The following is a 13,018-nucleotide window of genomic DNA, read 5'->3' on the forward strand; positions in this document are numbered from 1 at the left end:
AGAGAAGTATCAATTCCAGGATGGCTCCTGCTGGGGAGGAGGAAAGGGCTGTTACTGAAGCTGCTCCTTTCAGAGTGCAAGAAAGATCTCCCTGTTTGTGAGGGAGCTCCCAGGGTGACCTCTGAGCACCACAAGGCTGATCTGCCCTGCTACAGGACACAGCTCTGCACTTAAAGCATACCTTAAGTAACCAGCCAGACACAATCTGCTGAATTTCTTTGAACTTTATTGGCACTTCAGGAAGAACAAGGTATGGATTTTAACAACTCCTCTGAATAGGAAAAACATGTCTTAGTCAAGGTTCTCTCTGCAGATAAGCACATGGACCCATTAATTACTCCACAACCTTAAGGAATTGATGTTTTATTATAATCCATTAAAACAACTGGTCAAAACCCTTCAACATCATAATTTACAGCAACAAAAAAATAAAACAAGAAAAAATAAGCCAGGCAACATGTGATAAAGTACTGCCCTCCCCCCACCCCCAAGAGGAGTAGTTATCCAATTAAACTGGAACATGAAGAGGAAGAACAATTCACTGTATTCTAACAAATAAAAAATGTGTCTACAAATCTCACCATAATACTGAAAGCTTCTTACATTAGTTTTCTTGCAAAATATCATCTTTATAATACAGTATACATTTCCAAGGGGAGGACCATAAACATATCCTCCATCCCTTGACTAATATTTTCTAATTGTGCATAGCTAGAAATATTGAAATCAAATATCATTAGATACCACTGGAATATAATACTGGTTAAAAAGAAGGCAGAGCTGAAACAACTACAAAGAGTTAGGTGGACTCACTGGCACAAGCCGTTCTATTCCTTTATTGGACCATGTGGAATTAGAACGTTTAAAAACCCATATAAACAGAAGTCATGCCAACATCAGAATACATGAGAGCTCAGCAGTGTTGTGTGACCCATCAAAGCAGAAAATTACTGGTTTATTATTTGAACACATATTCCAGGCACCATACATCAGCTTGTTAGGAAATTATTAAAATATTAGATAGGATTTTTTCTCCCCTCAAATGCATCGATAGTTGCCATGGACAGAGCAGAAGTGCTGAGAACCAGCTTTAAAGCACCAAAACAGAAGTTTAAAGGTTGTCTGTTCCCCAGTAATGAGACTCATGCAGAGCCAATGCCAATCACCTTCAGTACAGAAATATACAAATACATTCTGACAAATTTAACTCCAATCTTTCATTTGTGACTTTCATGGTACTGAGGCATATTTTTCTTGGCCAACAAAAAGCTTGCCATGTCATGTGCCCCCCAAAAGCACTCTGTGTCCAGGGGAGAGAAGGGGGCTCCCACATGACGCACCTGGAGGTTTAAGGGCATAGGTTGGCATGTTGCTTCTAACAGAAGTTGGCTGGTATTTGTATGAAACCCTACACAGATTGCATTGCTTTCAAAAAATAAAGTAACACAGAACTGGTGAGGTTGTTTCCAGCCACCCAAGGAATTCTTGGGGAAATACTGCAGTTTGTTAACACTATCATGAACGTTTCTTTTTTGGCACAGTCTCCCTTTGCCCTTTTTCATACAGCAGGGAGCTAAAAATGCTCCAGTTCTCCGATGTTTTCCTTCTATCACCATTACCAGTAACATCATACAAAAGGAGAATCAACAAAACTGAGCAGGTCACAAAATTTGGAATTATGCTAGGCAAGAAAATAAATCCCAGGCTAACCTAATGACTTCCTATAGGGACAAACTAATCCAAGGAGGGCAAAACAAAGGAGGACTTCACTTTAGTAGAACCCATTTTTAAGATGACTCTCCTGAAGGTTAACAGTTCCTTTTATGAGGGATCAAGGCAACATCCAATTCAACCCTGAGCATACATGGCTATTTCCTCCACAGAAACGGCAGGGAGGACTCTGGGTAGCTACAGCATGGGCAGCTTGGATGACAGGAGGTGATGCTTATTACAATACCTGGCACAAGCAGCTCTCAGGACCAGTCTCACAACCATTTGTATCCCATTTCTAAGAGAAAGCCTTCTGTTCTCAAAGCCACAAAAGGCCAAAGCATCCTTCTGGGGAAGGAAAAGCACTTGAGCCAGTGATGTGGCAGAGTGCTAGTGAGGATTAAGAAAGCAATTGGACAAGTGTCTCAGGATCCTCTCCCCTCAAATGCTGCTTAAAGCCAGGAAGACAGATGCAGTCTTGTACATGACCCAGATATGAGAGCAGTTTTTGGTCCCCAGCTGCTGATCACTTTTTTTGATTGCATCTAGTTTAAACTAAATGTATCTGAGCTACAGTAGATCTATACACAGTCATAAGGCACCAACAACTATGTGCTAAAAAAGGCCTCTTAAGGAAAAACCTGAAATCTTGTTCATGTAACTAGAAAAGTATCTGTTCAGCAAGGGAAAATACAGCTACAATAATTTTTAGTCTTTTACAATTCTACCTCCCACTTTAGGTTTTCAATGGCAAAACCAAAATGGAAGGCAGTGTACTCTAGCTATCTCTGCCTCACTGGTTACATTGAAGTCAGACAAATGATAGTGAACAAAGCCATTGACCAGAGACAAAACCTCTGGAAAGCAGGGAATTCGAGGCTTCAAACCACACTGCATCAGTGGAAATATTCCAAAGGCCTCCTCATGATTAGAAAATTCAAAGCTCCATCATTAAACAACAAAATGTAACACCAGCAGGAACACCACAGAATCTGTTTGGTCTGCTTATTTTTGTAGGACAAAAGCTTTGGTCTTTTAGAGAGAAAGTCCATATTTTACCTTCGATCCTTCTTCCTAAGCTCCCCTTTTTAACTACATGATTCAGACTCTGGGTTAAGTCACAAATTCAGACCCTGGCTACTAAGCTTAATCCTGAAGCTTGCACAGGTTAGTAGGAAGGCAGAGTGTCAGACTGTCAGCTCTTGGCTATCGAATGCAGTACAAGTATCTGCTGGTCTCCCCACACAATGGGAGAAGACAGCAACACAGCCAGCTCAGTGGGCAAACCCAACACACTAAGACTTTACCCCAAGCCAAACAACTTCGGATTTGCCTTAATACACTTTTGCTTCCCCAAGCCACCCCAGGCAGACATTATTTACTATTCCTTCTTCTGTCACTTAACTCCAGCATTTGCCCAAAACTTGATAAATAAGACCATGGTCACTCTTCTGTAGTGGTTCCAGCATAGCACGATTATGAGTGATGATGGGAGAGGATGGGGAAGAGGGGAGAAGAGAGTGCAGGGCAGCAGGTGCAGGGGGAGTTTACATGGACTCGAACTCATCGATGCGCTGCTTGGTGTTCCCCTGCCGGATCTGGCGCAGGGTCTTGTACTTGTCTCGGCCCAGGCGCATGTTCTCAGCGTGGATCATGTCGTTGGCTGTCTTCTTGGTCTCATCCCGAGCGTTTGCCAGCTCTGAGGAAAGAGCCTTTGGAGGAGGAGAAACAGACAGCAGCAGGTTAGTACCAGAGCCTCAAAGCTGGACAAGATTTCCTGCTGATCCTCCTAAAGATCCGGTGTCTATATAGAGACAGGAAACAGACAAGCCCCGGTGTATTCCTCTGGGCAACCTGCTCTAGCTGACCTTGCTTGAGCAAGGAAGTGGGGTTAAATGATCTCATGGAGGCCCCTCCAACCTAAACAGATCTGTGATTTTGTGGAAGTTGTTCATGTTTCTCCCTAATATTTGAAGGTATAAAACATCAGGCAATCTGGCACCTATTTACCTTCATCTAGCACAGTTAAGAAAGGTTGTCTCCAATGTCTGTACTTTAAAAGATCAGCCATGTAGAGGGATCCCTGAAGACAGCAAGAATATCTTGCAGAATCTGAGGAATTAGTAGCTTTCCACCAGAAAAGAAACTTACTGCAGAAAATAAAATGCACCTCTACCCTTCTGTGTGTAATACCAAAATACAATGCAGAATGAGCAAAGCCTGGTGCAAGTCAGGCAGCACAACTAAATGCTTGGAATTGAACACCAGAACACTGGAGTTCCTCACAAGAAGATGATGCAGTAGTGCTGTCTCTGTGCTGAGCCCTAGTGGGTTACTCCAGGGTTTTGCAATGCAGAGTTTTGCAATGCAACCCAGACTTGACAGTTAGAGACAGCTGCTGGATAGGAATCAGACAAAGTTCTTCAATTCCTTGCAGCCAGAGCTATGAACAGCTGTCAGGTGGTTGGCAATACTCACAAACAGCACACTACATCTGACAGACACTACTTGTTGGCACTGCTTCAAAATACTTCACTGCTTCCAGTAAAATGGAATTCAAGTGCCAGGAGACCAGAGCTGCCTCTCTACTCAATGGCTAAGCAGCTATCTGGCAACATCATGATCATCTCCCTTCCCTGTGTCTCCCATCATTTTTTAAATAACAGCAATACCTTCCAGCTGCAAGAAACGTTGAGAAAAGCATAAGCAGCACCCCCACACACATTCTGCTGCCAGCTTCTTACCTTCAAGTGTTTCTGGACCCTCTCATTCTTCTCTGCCTCAGTGGTGCGCTCCTCCTCGCTGCGGTCCTTGATGGTGGCCTCTGACCTCAGCTCAGCACTGGCCTCTGCTGCATTCTCATCCTGCTCATCATCGTGCTCGTTCTCAGAGTGCATGGGCTCAGTGACATGAGGGGTGCTCATGGCAGTCTTCAACTCCTCTTTGGTCTTCTCTAGGTCCTCCTGCACCCTCTGTGCCTGCAGTAGGATATGCCACAGTGAGTCAGTCAGAATAATCCTGAGTGCACCAACGAGGATTCCTGTAACGAGCACCAAGTGGTGCTTCTGTGAGAAGTCTTCTGTGAGACTTCTCACAGAAGCACCACTTGGTGCTCGTTACAGGAAACCTTGCACCTCTGAAGGGGTGTATTCCAAAGCTACTCAGCTACCATCAATTGCAAAATTTTCTGCTGGATAACACTTCAGAGATTTGAAGAATCGTTACTGTTAATGGAAAATGGGCCACGGGTCTAATTAGTCAAAAATTGCTACATGGAGTTAGAATAAGTCACCAGTTCCATGGAGAAAACCAAAGCTGCATATTTACTATAGCCTCACACTTGCAAGAATTGAGTCTAGCATGGAATCTAGGGCAGTAGTTTAGGTTACAACCCAGAACAAACAGCAATTCCACAGAAAGGATTCCATTTGCTCAGATTCTGCTTTACCTTATACTGCCACTCCTGTGCCTCGCTCTCCTTCTTCTGCCTGGCCAGCTCCAGCTGTGTGATCCTAGCTGTGAGTTCTGCCATCTCAGCAGCCTGCAGAAGAAAGGTTTTTAGTGGAAACAAACCCCAAGGTACATCCTAAATCAAACATTTAGTTCAAGTCCTGAGTGAAAACACATCTTTTCAGTGAGAAGAAAGCCTTTCTGTTAACTTCAGTTCCACCAATACCTCCATGATGAAAGAGGAAAGGAAGCCAAAAAAATTTTGCATTTCATTGTGGGTTGGGGTTTTGTATGGTTGTTGAGTTGGTTCTTTTTCCTTCTCCCCAAAGCAATGCTTTATCATTATCACATACAAAAAAAAGGCATACATTTGTATTTATGCATAATTTCCATATACTTGAGGATAAAAATTAAAGAACCTGTGTATATAGTGCTTCCTCACTATATTCATAGCCTGGTTTGCTTCAAAAACTTCTTCTTTCACTATTTTCCCTACTTGATTTTCAGTTCACCAACTTACCAACTGTTCCTGGGTCTTTTGTTGATCATGGGATGCTCTCAATAGGGCCTCCTTGGCCTCTTCTGCTTCCCTACGTTCCTTAGCCAGTTTCTCTGCTTCCTCCTGAGCTCGTTTCCTCTCCTGTTCCAGCTCCAGAGCTCTGCGGGTCTGTTCTTCCAATTCTGACAATAGGGGAGCACATTTCAAGTCAGATCAAGTAAACAATGGCAGTAGAAGAGGAAAGTCTGTCTGGATAAGGGTTTTCCTTCAGAGGGACAGGTAAAGGATGGATGCAAGCAACTGTTCCCTGTTCTTTCCTTTACATTTAACCTGAAGCTGTAAGACTAAAAGACTTCAGTCTAAAAGTCAGGCCCACCCCCAATGGATTTGTGGGGAAGCACTCATCCTAAAATTACATACCTAAGGGTAGAGAAGCATTCAATATTTTGTATGGGCAACACCACACTAACTCTGAGCAATTAGACAGTAAATCACCACAGCAATGGCTGGTGTGACCCCTGCTACACTGACTCTTTCCTCTACAGATATGCTGGGATAAAGCTTCCAGTCAGCACAGGAACAATGGCAAGGTACTTCTGCTGCCAAGAGAGACATCTTGGCTGTTACCTATTTCGTTAAAGCATATATTTTTTCAGCAACTGCATATTGATTTACATTCAGCTTCAGGAGGCTAAACCAGGGCCCTAACACCAGTTAGCACACAACACTGGAGAGACAAATTACTCAGAGATGCTCATAGCTTTACTATTTGAACCCTTCTCACTCAGACTATTCATCATCAAAGGAAACACTAAAAGATTTCCTATTACCTTGCTGAGCTTTCTTGGTTTGCTCCTCAATTTGCTTGAGTCTCTCCATCAGCTCCTCCTTCTCACGCTCAATCTTCTCCTTCTCCTTTTCTGCCAACTCCCTCTTCTTCTTCTCATTCTCCAGCAGGGCTCTGATGGAAGGAAGTCACAATGTAATTTCAAACCAACTTGGAGCACTTCCTAGTAAACACACAAAAAGAGCACACACAAGATGTGCCCTACAGCACTCAGATAATGAGCTTTACTCCCTTTATAGAAGTGCAAAAATATAAAGCTCTGCTGGCATTCATCTCAATGACAAGTTCACAAGTCCAAAAAAGTAATGGGAAGTCACATTTGTGGTGAGTACCATTACTATCAACCCATCAGACCTACTGAAGCAGAAACAACCTGCTTTACTTTTGGCTCAAGCAGATTAAGGTGCTGCCAGCCATTTATCTAGCATATGATGCTACTCAAGCAGTAATTAGTCACACCCAGGCTACTCAGAGCCCAACCAACCTCTCCATCTGTTTCTGGTGTTTCTCTTCCCGAGCCTGTGCCTTCATCTGCTGCACCTCAATGGTGTCTGGTTTACGTCTGCGCATGTAGAGCTCGTGGTTCCCCATGCAAAGTGCCAGGATCCGTTTGTTAATCCGTAACCGAGGGGCATAGAATACAAAGTCCTTGGGACAAGGAAAAGGCAGCATTACATTTGTTCTTTCAGCATAAGAAGCCCCTTGTGTATGCACTATGCTCCTAAGACCCCAAGCATTTTAGAGTTGCCAGCCAGCTTTTCTTAATAACATCTAATTCACTGGTGGTGGCAGTTGGACACTTATTTCTGAAATGCATTTCAACCTGACAAGCACACCCAGGGCAGGAGCACCCAATGTGTCATTCCAGTGCCCTGGGTTTCACTGTAGCACACCCCTAGCACCAAGCACACAGCATCTTGCATCACCACTTCATTACAAACACCAGCAGGGCTGCTTTACCAGGCACACCAAGTCCCTGGCTTCTCCCACCTTCCTTCCCACTTCAATAATCTGTATAATAACCTGGCCAGCCACTTAGGATGTAATGTCTTGGCTTATGCCAGAGGGGGTGTTAAATGTTACAATGAATGGATAAATAACTTTGTTCTGTTCAAAAGGAGCAACAGGGAAATGCTTTCAAGCAGCAATGAAACAAGAATGACCAGAAGAACAGAAGGTACTGGCTAGCACTAGAAATTATTAGGCCTTAAAGATTAAAGCAATTACATTCAATATAAATTTGCGAGGAAAAAAATTCCAGCCTACCCTACAAAATGACTTAAAGCTTTTGCTTTAAGTAAGGTGAAACCTGCAAAAGATCATCCCACACACTGTTAAAGACAACAGGTTGCAAAGGAAGCATCCACAGTAAACAGAGATCCCTCAGATCCCTAACTGTATTATCAGAGATTCTGAACAGTCTTAGGAGAATCAGAAACCCTAAGCAAAGAGCTACTCCCTGCCACTGATGTTAAAAGTTTAAGCTTATACTAAATTTCTACCTTCTTAGCCAGAAAAAAAAAACTGGCTAAGAAAAAAAAAAATAACTATCACTTGACTGCCCTGAACAGGTTTCCCTGCTTACATCAACATTCATGCTATCGATGAAAAGATTCTGTGCAGAAAACCCCAAAAAGCCCCCAAAACCAAACCCACAGAAATCATTCAGCTAAGAAGTTGAAATTTTAATAGCTTAATATGAATCTTGCTTCTTACTGGTGCTTTCTTGTCAATAGGCTTAATAACAAATTTCTTGTCATTGAATGAGATATTTCTGATCTCACTCCAGGGAAATCCAATTTTCGGTGTTAGCCTGTAAAAATGGGAAGCAAAAAGAAATGAGAGAGCCAAAAGTCATTTCAAATCCTTGACTTAGAATATAAAGCTCAAAATTATACCAAATCCACCCTCATATTTAAGTGCCCTTATGGTAGTTGAAATCAGCAGACAAAATTAGTCACACAGATGAAATATAAGAAGCAGTTTTTCAATCCCACTTTTTTTTTTTTTGTCTTTTAAATGAAAATCAGAACTGGAGAATGCATCTATAGCAGGAAGACTAGGGATAAAGTGAAACTATCTTGAAAAGATTTGCCCATTTCTTGTACTTGCTGGTCCAAAGAATCACATTTCATGGATTATTCTGGCAATGTCAAAAACACAGCCAAGAATGATACAGAAATGGTGGAGTTTAGTTTAGTTAAAAATTTGAATTCCAGGAGAGATTGATTTTACATGACTTTATATTAGAAAGGAGCTGAAGGCAATAATGAAGAGAGAGTGGTTTATTACCTATCATTCTGCTCATAAATGTTGAGTCCAAGAGCATCTACACCTAGCCAGAGCTCAGAGCCTTTCTTGTTCTTAATGCTGAAGTAGTTCACACCATACATTTCCAGATCCTGTGCAATTTTCAGGTACTCCAAGACTGCATCTTCTCTGCAGCATGTAAAAAGAAAACATTCTCTTTTGAGTCTTTAAGCAGTTTGAGCAAGAAGGTTCTAACTTCCCATGTGGACAGAGCAGCAACAAGCTGGCAAGGGTTCTAAGCATCACTCTAGTAGATAATTATAAACTCTGCAAAATCAGTCAGGTTTTACTAAGAACAGCCAGCTGAAATGGACCAGCAGAGGCATGTAAACCTAGTTACTCTGAGCAAAATAACCTGAAGAATGCTAACTTATCCTGAAGCAAGTCACAGATTTTTTTTTAATGTATTTGTACATTACACATTGACACTACTTTAAATACAGCAGTTTCACAGTGCATTGGTTACCTAATCATTCCTCGATGTTCCTCATGCCACACCTGGATCCTCTCCTCCCACTGGTCCTTGTTAAGTTTGTGCTGCTCCAAAACCCTAGAAAGAGTATACATGGAATGTTTCAAACCAAGCACTACATATATGCACACACACAACCACATCACTCTATAATAATGCTTCATTAAATACTCCATTGGCATCAGAGTTCCCCCACAAAAATATTCCAAGAAATACAGCTTCATTAAAAAGCTAGATAGAGACAATGGTCAGTATTCAGACTTCTAATAAATGACAAATTTTATTCAGTTTCTTCTTCTTGTAGTGTATTTTGTTTTGGAGCTTCTCTCACTACTTCTGATTAGAGTTTCAGAGTAGCAATAGGAAATTTAAGGTTAAAGCACTTAATTAATTGAATGCTAATCTAAATACTCAAAGTGGCACAAGGCTATATTTTATTCTGAGCATTGCAATCAAAACACCCCCTACATTTAAAAAAAAATAAATTAAAAATCACAAACCCTTTAAGAAAGAGAATGGCTAAGACTATGCAGGTTCACTTGCCTTTGTGGGAGCAGTTTGTCACTAGCAAGGTAGCCAGACTTGTGCACATCTTTGTTGAAGTCTCCGTATTTGGACTGGACGGCGTAGGAAGCCAGCAGCACAGCTGTTTCTGGGGGACAGTAAATGTCATCGTTCAGAATCGCCTCCTTCACTTGCAGGAAGAACAGGCGCTGTGTGATGTCCTGGATCAGCTCTTCTGCCACATCTTCTGGGTAGAACTTGGCACGGAATTTGAAAAGCAGGGGGGTTTCTTTACGTACATCCTGTGCGGTTACCTGCAACAGAGTTAGCAGATTTTATAGCCTATATACATGTGAAAGGGAGCAGTTTACAAACAGGAAGACAAGCATGCACTAGAAAAAAAAATTCTCCTTCCCAATGTAGAAAAGAGTGCAGGAAAGCAAGAATTTTCAATTACTTACTGTTAAATACCTCATCACTTCTCCCCACGGGACTTACAGAAGCCAGTACTTATGACCAGTGGTAGCTAAGTTACTTCCCAGGTTTCTCCCCAACCAAGATGCTCACTTGAGCACAACATCAGCATTTTACCAGGAAGAGTAACAAATCTGGCCTGTTTAACAGAGCTAGATGCAGGACAAGGTCAGACACCACAACTCCTCATACCCTGGGGAGGGAGTGTGTGGACACCACAGCACCAACTCACTGAGGTTGCAGTACTTGAGGTGCATGGGTAGGGAAGAACAGATCCCTGACAGAAGTATGGAGACTGAATTTACCCCTGCACTCTCAGAAGGGAACAAGGACAAGCAAAATCTTGGAGCAAACATACCTTTTTGTTCAATTTTAGCCATGTTGAGAAACCCTTGGTGTCTTGATACTGAAGTCCAAAAAACCAGACCTCTCGCAAACCAATTGTCTTGACAACCTGAAAGAAAGGTGATTATTAGCAAGATCCCCAGATGGACTGAATTTGTCCATTAATGGCTGAGAACATGTTAGAGGTAAGTTCAGACAGTGCCCTGACCACCTGCTTCTCCTGCTGCAGTGCACAGAAAGATGACTGGGCATCTAAGAGGTCTTAAGTGGATGGGTATGATATTATTTTTTCTCCTTCAGCTCTTTAAGGCTTGTTGCTATTTATAAACAACAGCTGGGACATTATTTTTCTTCAGCTACTTATAAGCCAACATGTACAGCCAAAACACAATGCAGCAGCTCTGACAGGTCTAGTAACTTCCAGGAATGAGGAACACAGCTCCATTTTCAGGTATATCCCACACTTATCATGCAAATGTACTATTCCTGGGCAAGTCATGTGCTACTTTAAGATTTGTTTCTACTCCACTCATAGCTATAGACAGGCCTTTCATGCAGCTCTTTACTGAGCAGCACCATTCAGAGGAAGTGCAGAGGCTAAACCCATATGCTATCCCCTGTGTCAGCACAAAGCCACCACAGGCCACTCACAGACATGAACTACACCACTCTGTGAGCTCTCTCTGTAGTTACTTCCCAAGCACACCAGGCATGTAAATAGGAATTTAAAAGGCTTTACAGACATGTTGTGACAAGAGAGAAGAGCTTCATGGTGGGGCAGCAAGACTACTGCAGTACAGGGCCACTGTTGGTTAAAAAGAGGGGGAAGATTCTCCAAAGCCTGATTGCTATCAAGACATCCCCCTTTGTGCCCTGAAAAGCCTGGGACATGCCACAGGGTGCAGCAAGGGGCTAACATTGGTGCAGAGACTGACTTGCCCTGTGAAAACCAGCTACCAGATCAGTTAATATAATTTTGTACTGCCCAAAGGTGCACTCTGTTCCCTTCTGATGTTGGATACAACACTAAAGACATAGGTTCCCCACAAACACACCACTAATTAGATTGTTTAGGGCTTGGATCAGACATTTTATCTGGCCTTTCCAAAGAGCATTAGGGCCTTTGTTCCTTTCAGAAAAACCAAATGCAGTTTTCAGCAGAGGCGTGCCACTGGTGGCACACACATAGACAAAACCTACACTAGGGCATGTAGTCCATGTACATCATCCCACTGGGGTACCTGAAATTATTCAGCCTGTCCTTGCTTGAACATGAACAGAAGAGCTAGGCTAGAGCTCCTGCAGATTCAGGGGGATGCAAATCACTTGTGCATCACACAGCTGATGAGGCTTTTGGAGCAGAAGCAGAGTTTGCTATATACATGAAATTTTGGTCACTGCAATATAGGAAAGATATTAATCTCTAATATTAAAATATTAGAGAGGGTCTAAAGGGGGCAATGAAGATGAAGGGCTCTGAGGGGAAGCTGTATGAGGAGCAGCTGAGGGCACTTGGTCCATTCAGCCTGGAGAAGACTGGGGGGAGACCTCATCACACTCTACAACTTCCTCATGAGGGGAAGAGGAGGGGCAGGCACTGATCACTTCCCTGTGGTGACCAGTGACCAAACCCAGGGGAATGGCCTGAAATTGTCAACCTGATTAGGGTGGATACCAGAAAAAAAGATTCTTCACCCAGAAGGTGGTTGTGGGGCTCCCCAGGGAAGTGGTCACAGCACCAAGCTTGACAGTTTAAGAAGCATTTGGACAATGCTGTCAGGCACATGGTGTGATTCTTGAGGATGGTCCTGTGCAGGGCCAAGAGCTGGACTCAGTGATCCTTGTGGGTCCCTTCCAAGCCAGCATATTCTGTGATTCTGTGATTGGAAGCAGATGGTTCAAGGAGGGGAAGAAAGGCTGTCCTAGAGCTCTGTTCTTGGAACCATTAACATATGAATGGGATGGAAGCTCCTCACTCGACTGCATGGGTCTGCTTTCCTCTCTTCCACTTGACAGCAGCTTATGCCTGGGAATTGAACAGGCTGGGCTGCCAGCAAGGAGCTGAAAGGCTCCACACTGTGGTCCCACACAAAAGGACTTTTATTCCACAGCAGAAGTCTGCACAGCAATGGCAGAGGCAAGAACGAGCTGGGGGCAGAAAGAGGGGACACAGCACAGCACTCACCATCACAGTCCCAAGCTGCCACTGAACTAAGGCAGGGAGGACAGTCCTCCTCCCTCCTCAGCTTTAGCAGGCTATTTAGTTCCATTTAGCAAGGAGAAAAGCATGAAGAAGAAACAGCTTTCTACAGCTGCAAAGAATCTGGCTGGCAGCAGCATAATTATGTCTGGGGGTGTACAGCATTCAGAGCCCTAATGAACTGTGAGATGTTCCAAAAAGCAAACA

The 13,018-nt window shown here is 43.1% G+C and overlaps 1 protein-coding gene across 2 annotated transcripts in view; it reads right to left on the reverse strand.

The window, feature by feature from the left end:
• Nucleotides 1-209: 209 nt before the first annotated feature.
• MSN (moesin) overlaps nt 210-13,018 on the reverse strand; it is a 40,652-nt gene continuing 27,843 nt past the window's right edge. The window contains exons 3-13 of one of the 2 annotated variants that reach the window (XM_059483125.1): nt 10,625-10,720; nt 9,832-10,106; nt 9,283-9,366; nt 8,799-8,945; nt 8,223-8,319; nt 6,991-7,154; nt 6,490-6,620; nt 5,681-5,841; nt 5,159-5,251; nt 4,455-4,688; nt 210-3,422 (exon numbers count right to left, since the gene is read on the reverse strand). In XM_059483125.1, coding sequence (XP_059339108.1) covers nt 3,258-3,422; nt 4,455-4,688; nt 5,159-5,251; nt 5,681-5,841; nt 6,490-6,620; nt 6,991-7,154; nt 8,223-8,319; nt 8,799-8,945; nt 9,283-9,366; nt 9,832-10,106; nt 10,625-10,720 — 1,647 coding nt within the window. In that variant the 3' untranslated portion in view covers nt 210-3,257. The remainder of the gene's footprint in view (nt 3,423-4,454; nt 4,689-5,158; nt 5,252-5,680; nt 5,842-6,489; nt 6,621-6,990; nt 7,155-8,222; nt 8,320-8,798; nt 8,946-9,282; nt 9,367-9,831; nt 10,107-10,624; nt 10,721-13,018) is intronic. The other variant, XM_059483126.1, reaches the window with a different exon arrangement.

The sequence above is a fragment of the Ammospiza nelsoni genome, chromosome 15 (assembly GCF_027579445.1).
Source record: "Ammospiza nelsoni isolate bAmmNel1 chromosome 15, bAmmNel1.pri, whole genome shotgun sequence".
Classification (NCBI taxonomy): domain Eukaryota; kingdom Metazoa; phylum Chordata; class Aves; order Passeriformes; family Passerellidae; genus Ammospiza; species Ammospiza nelsoni.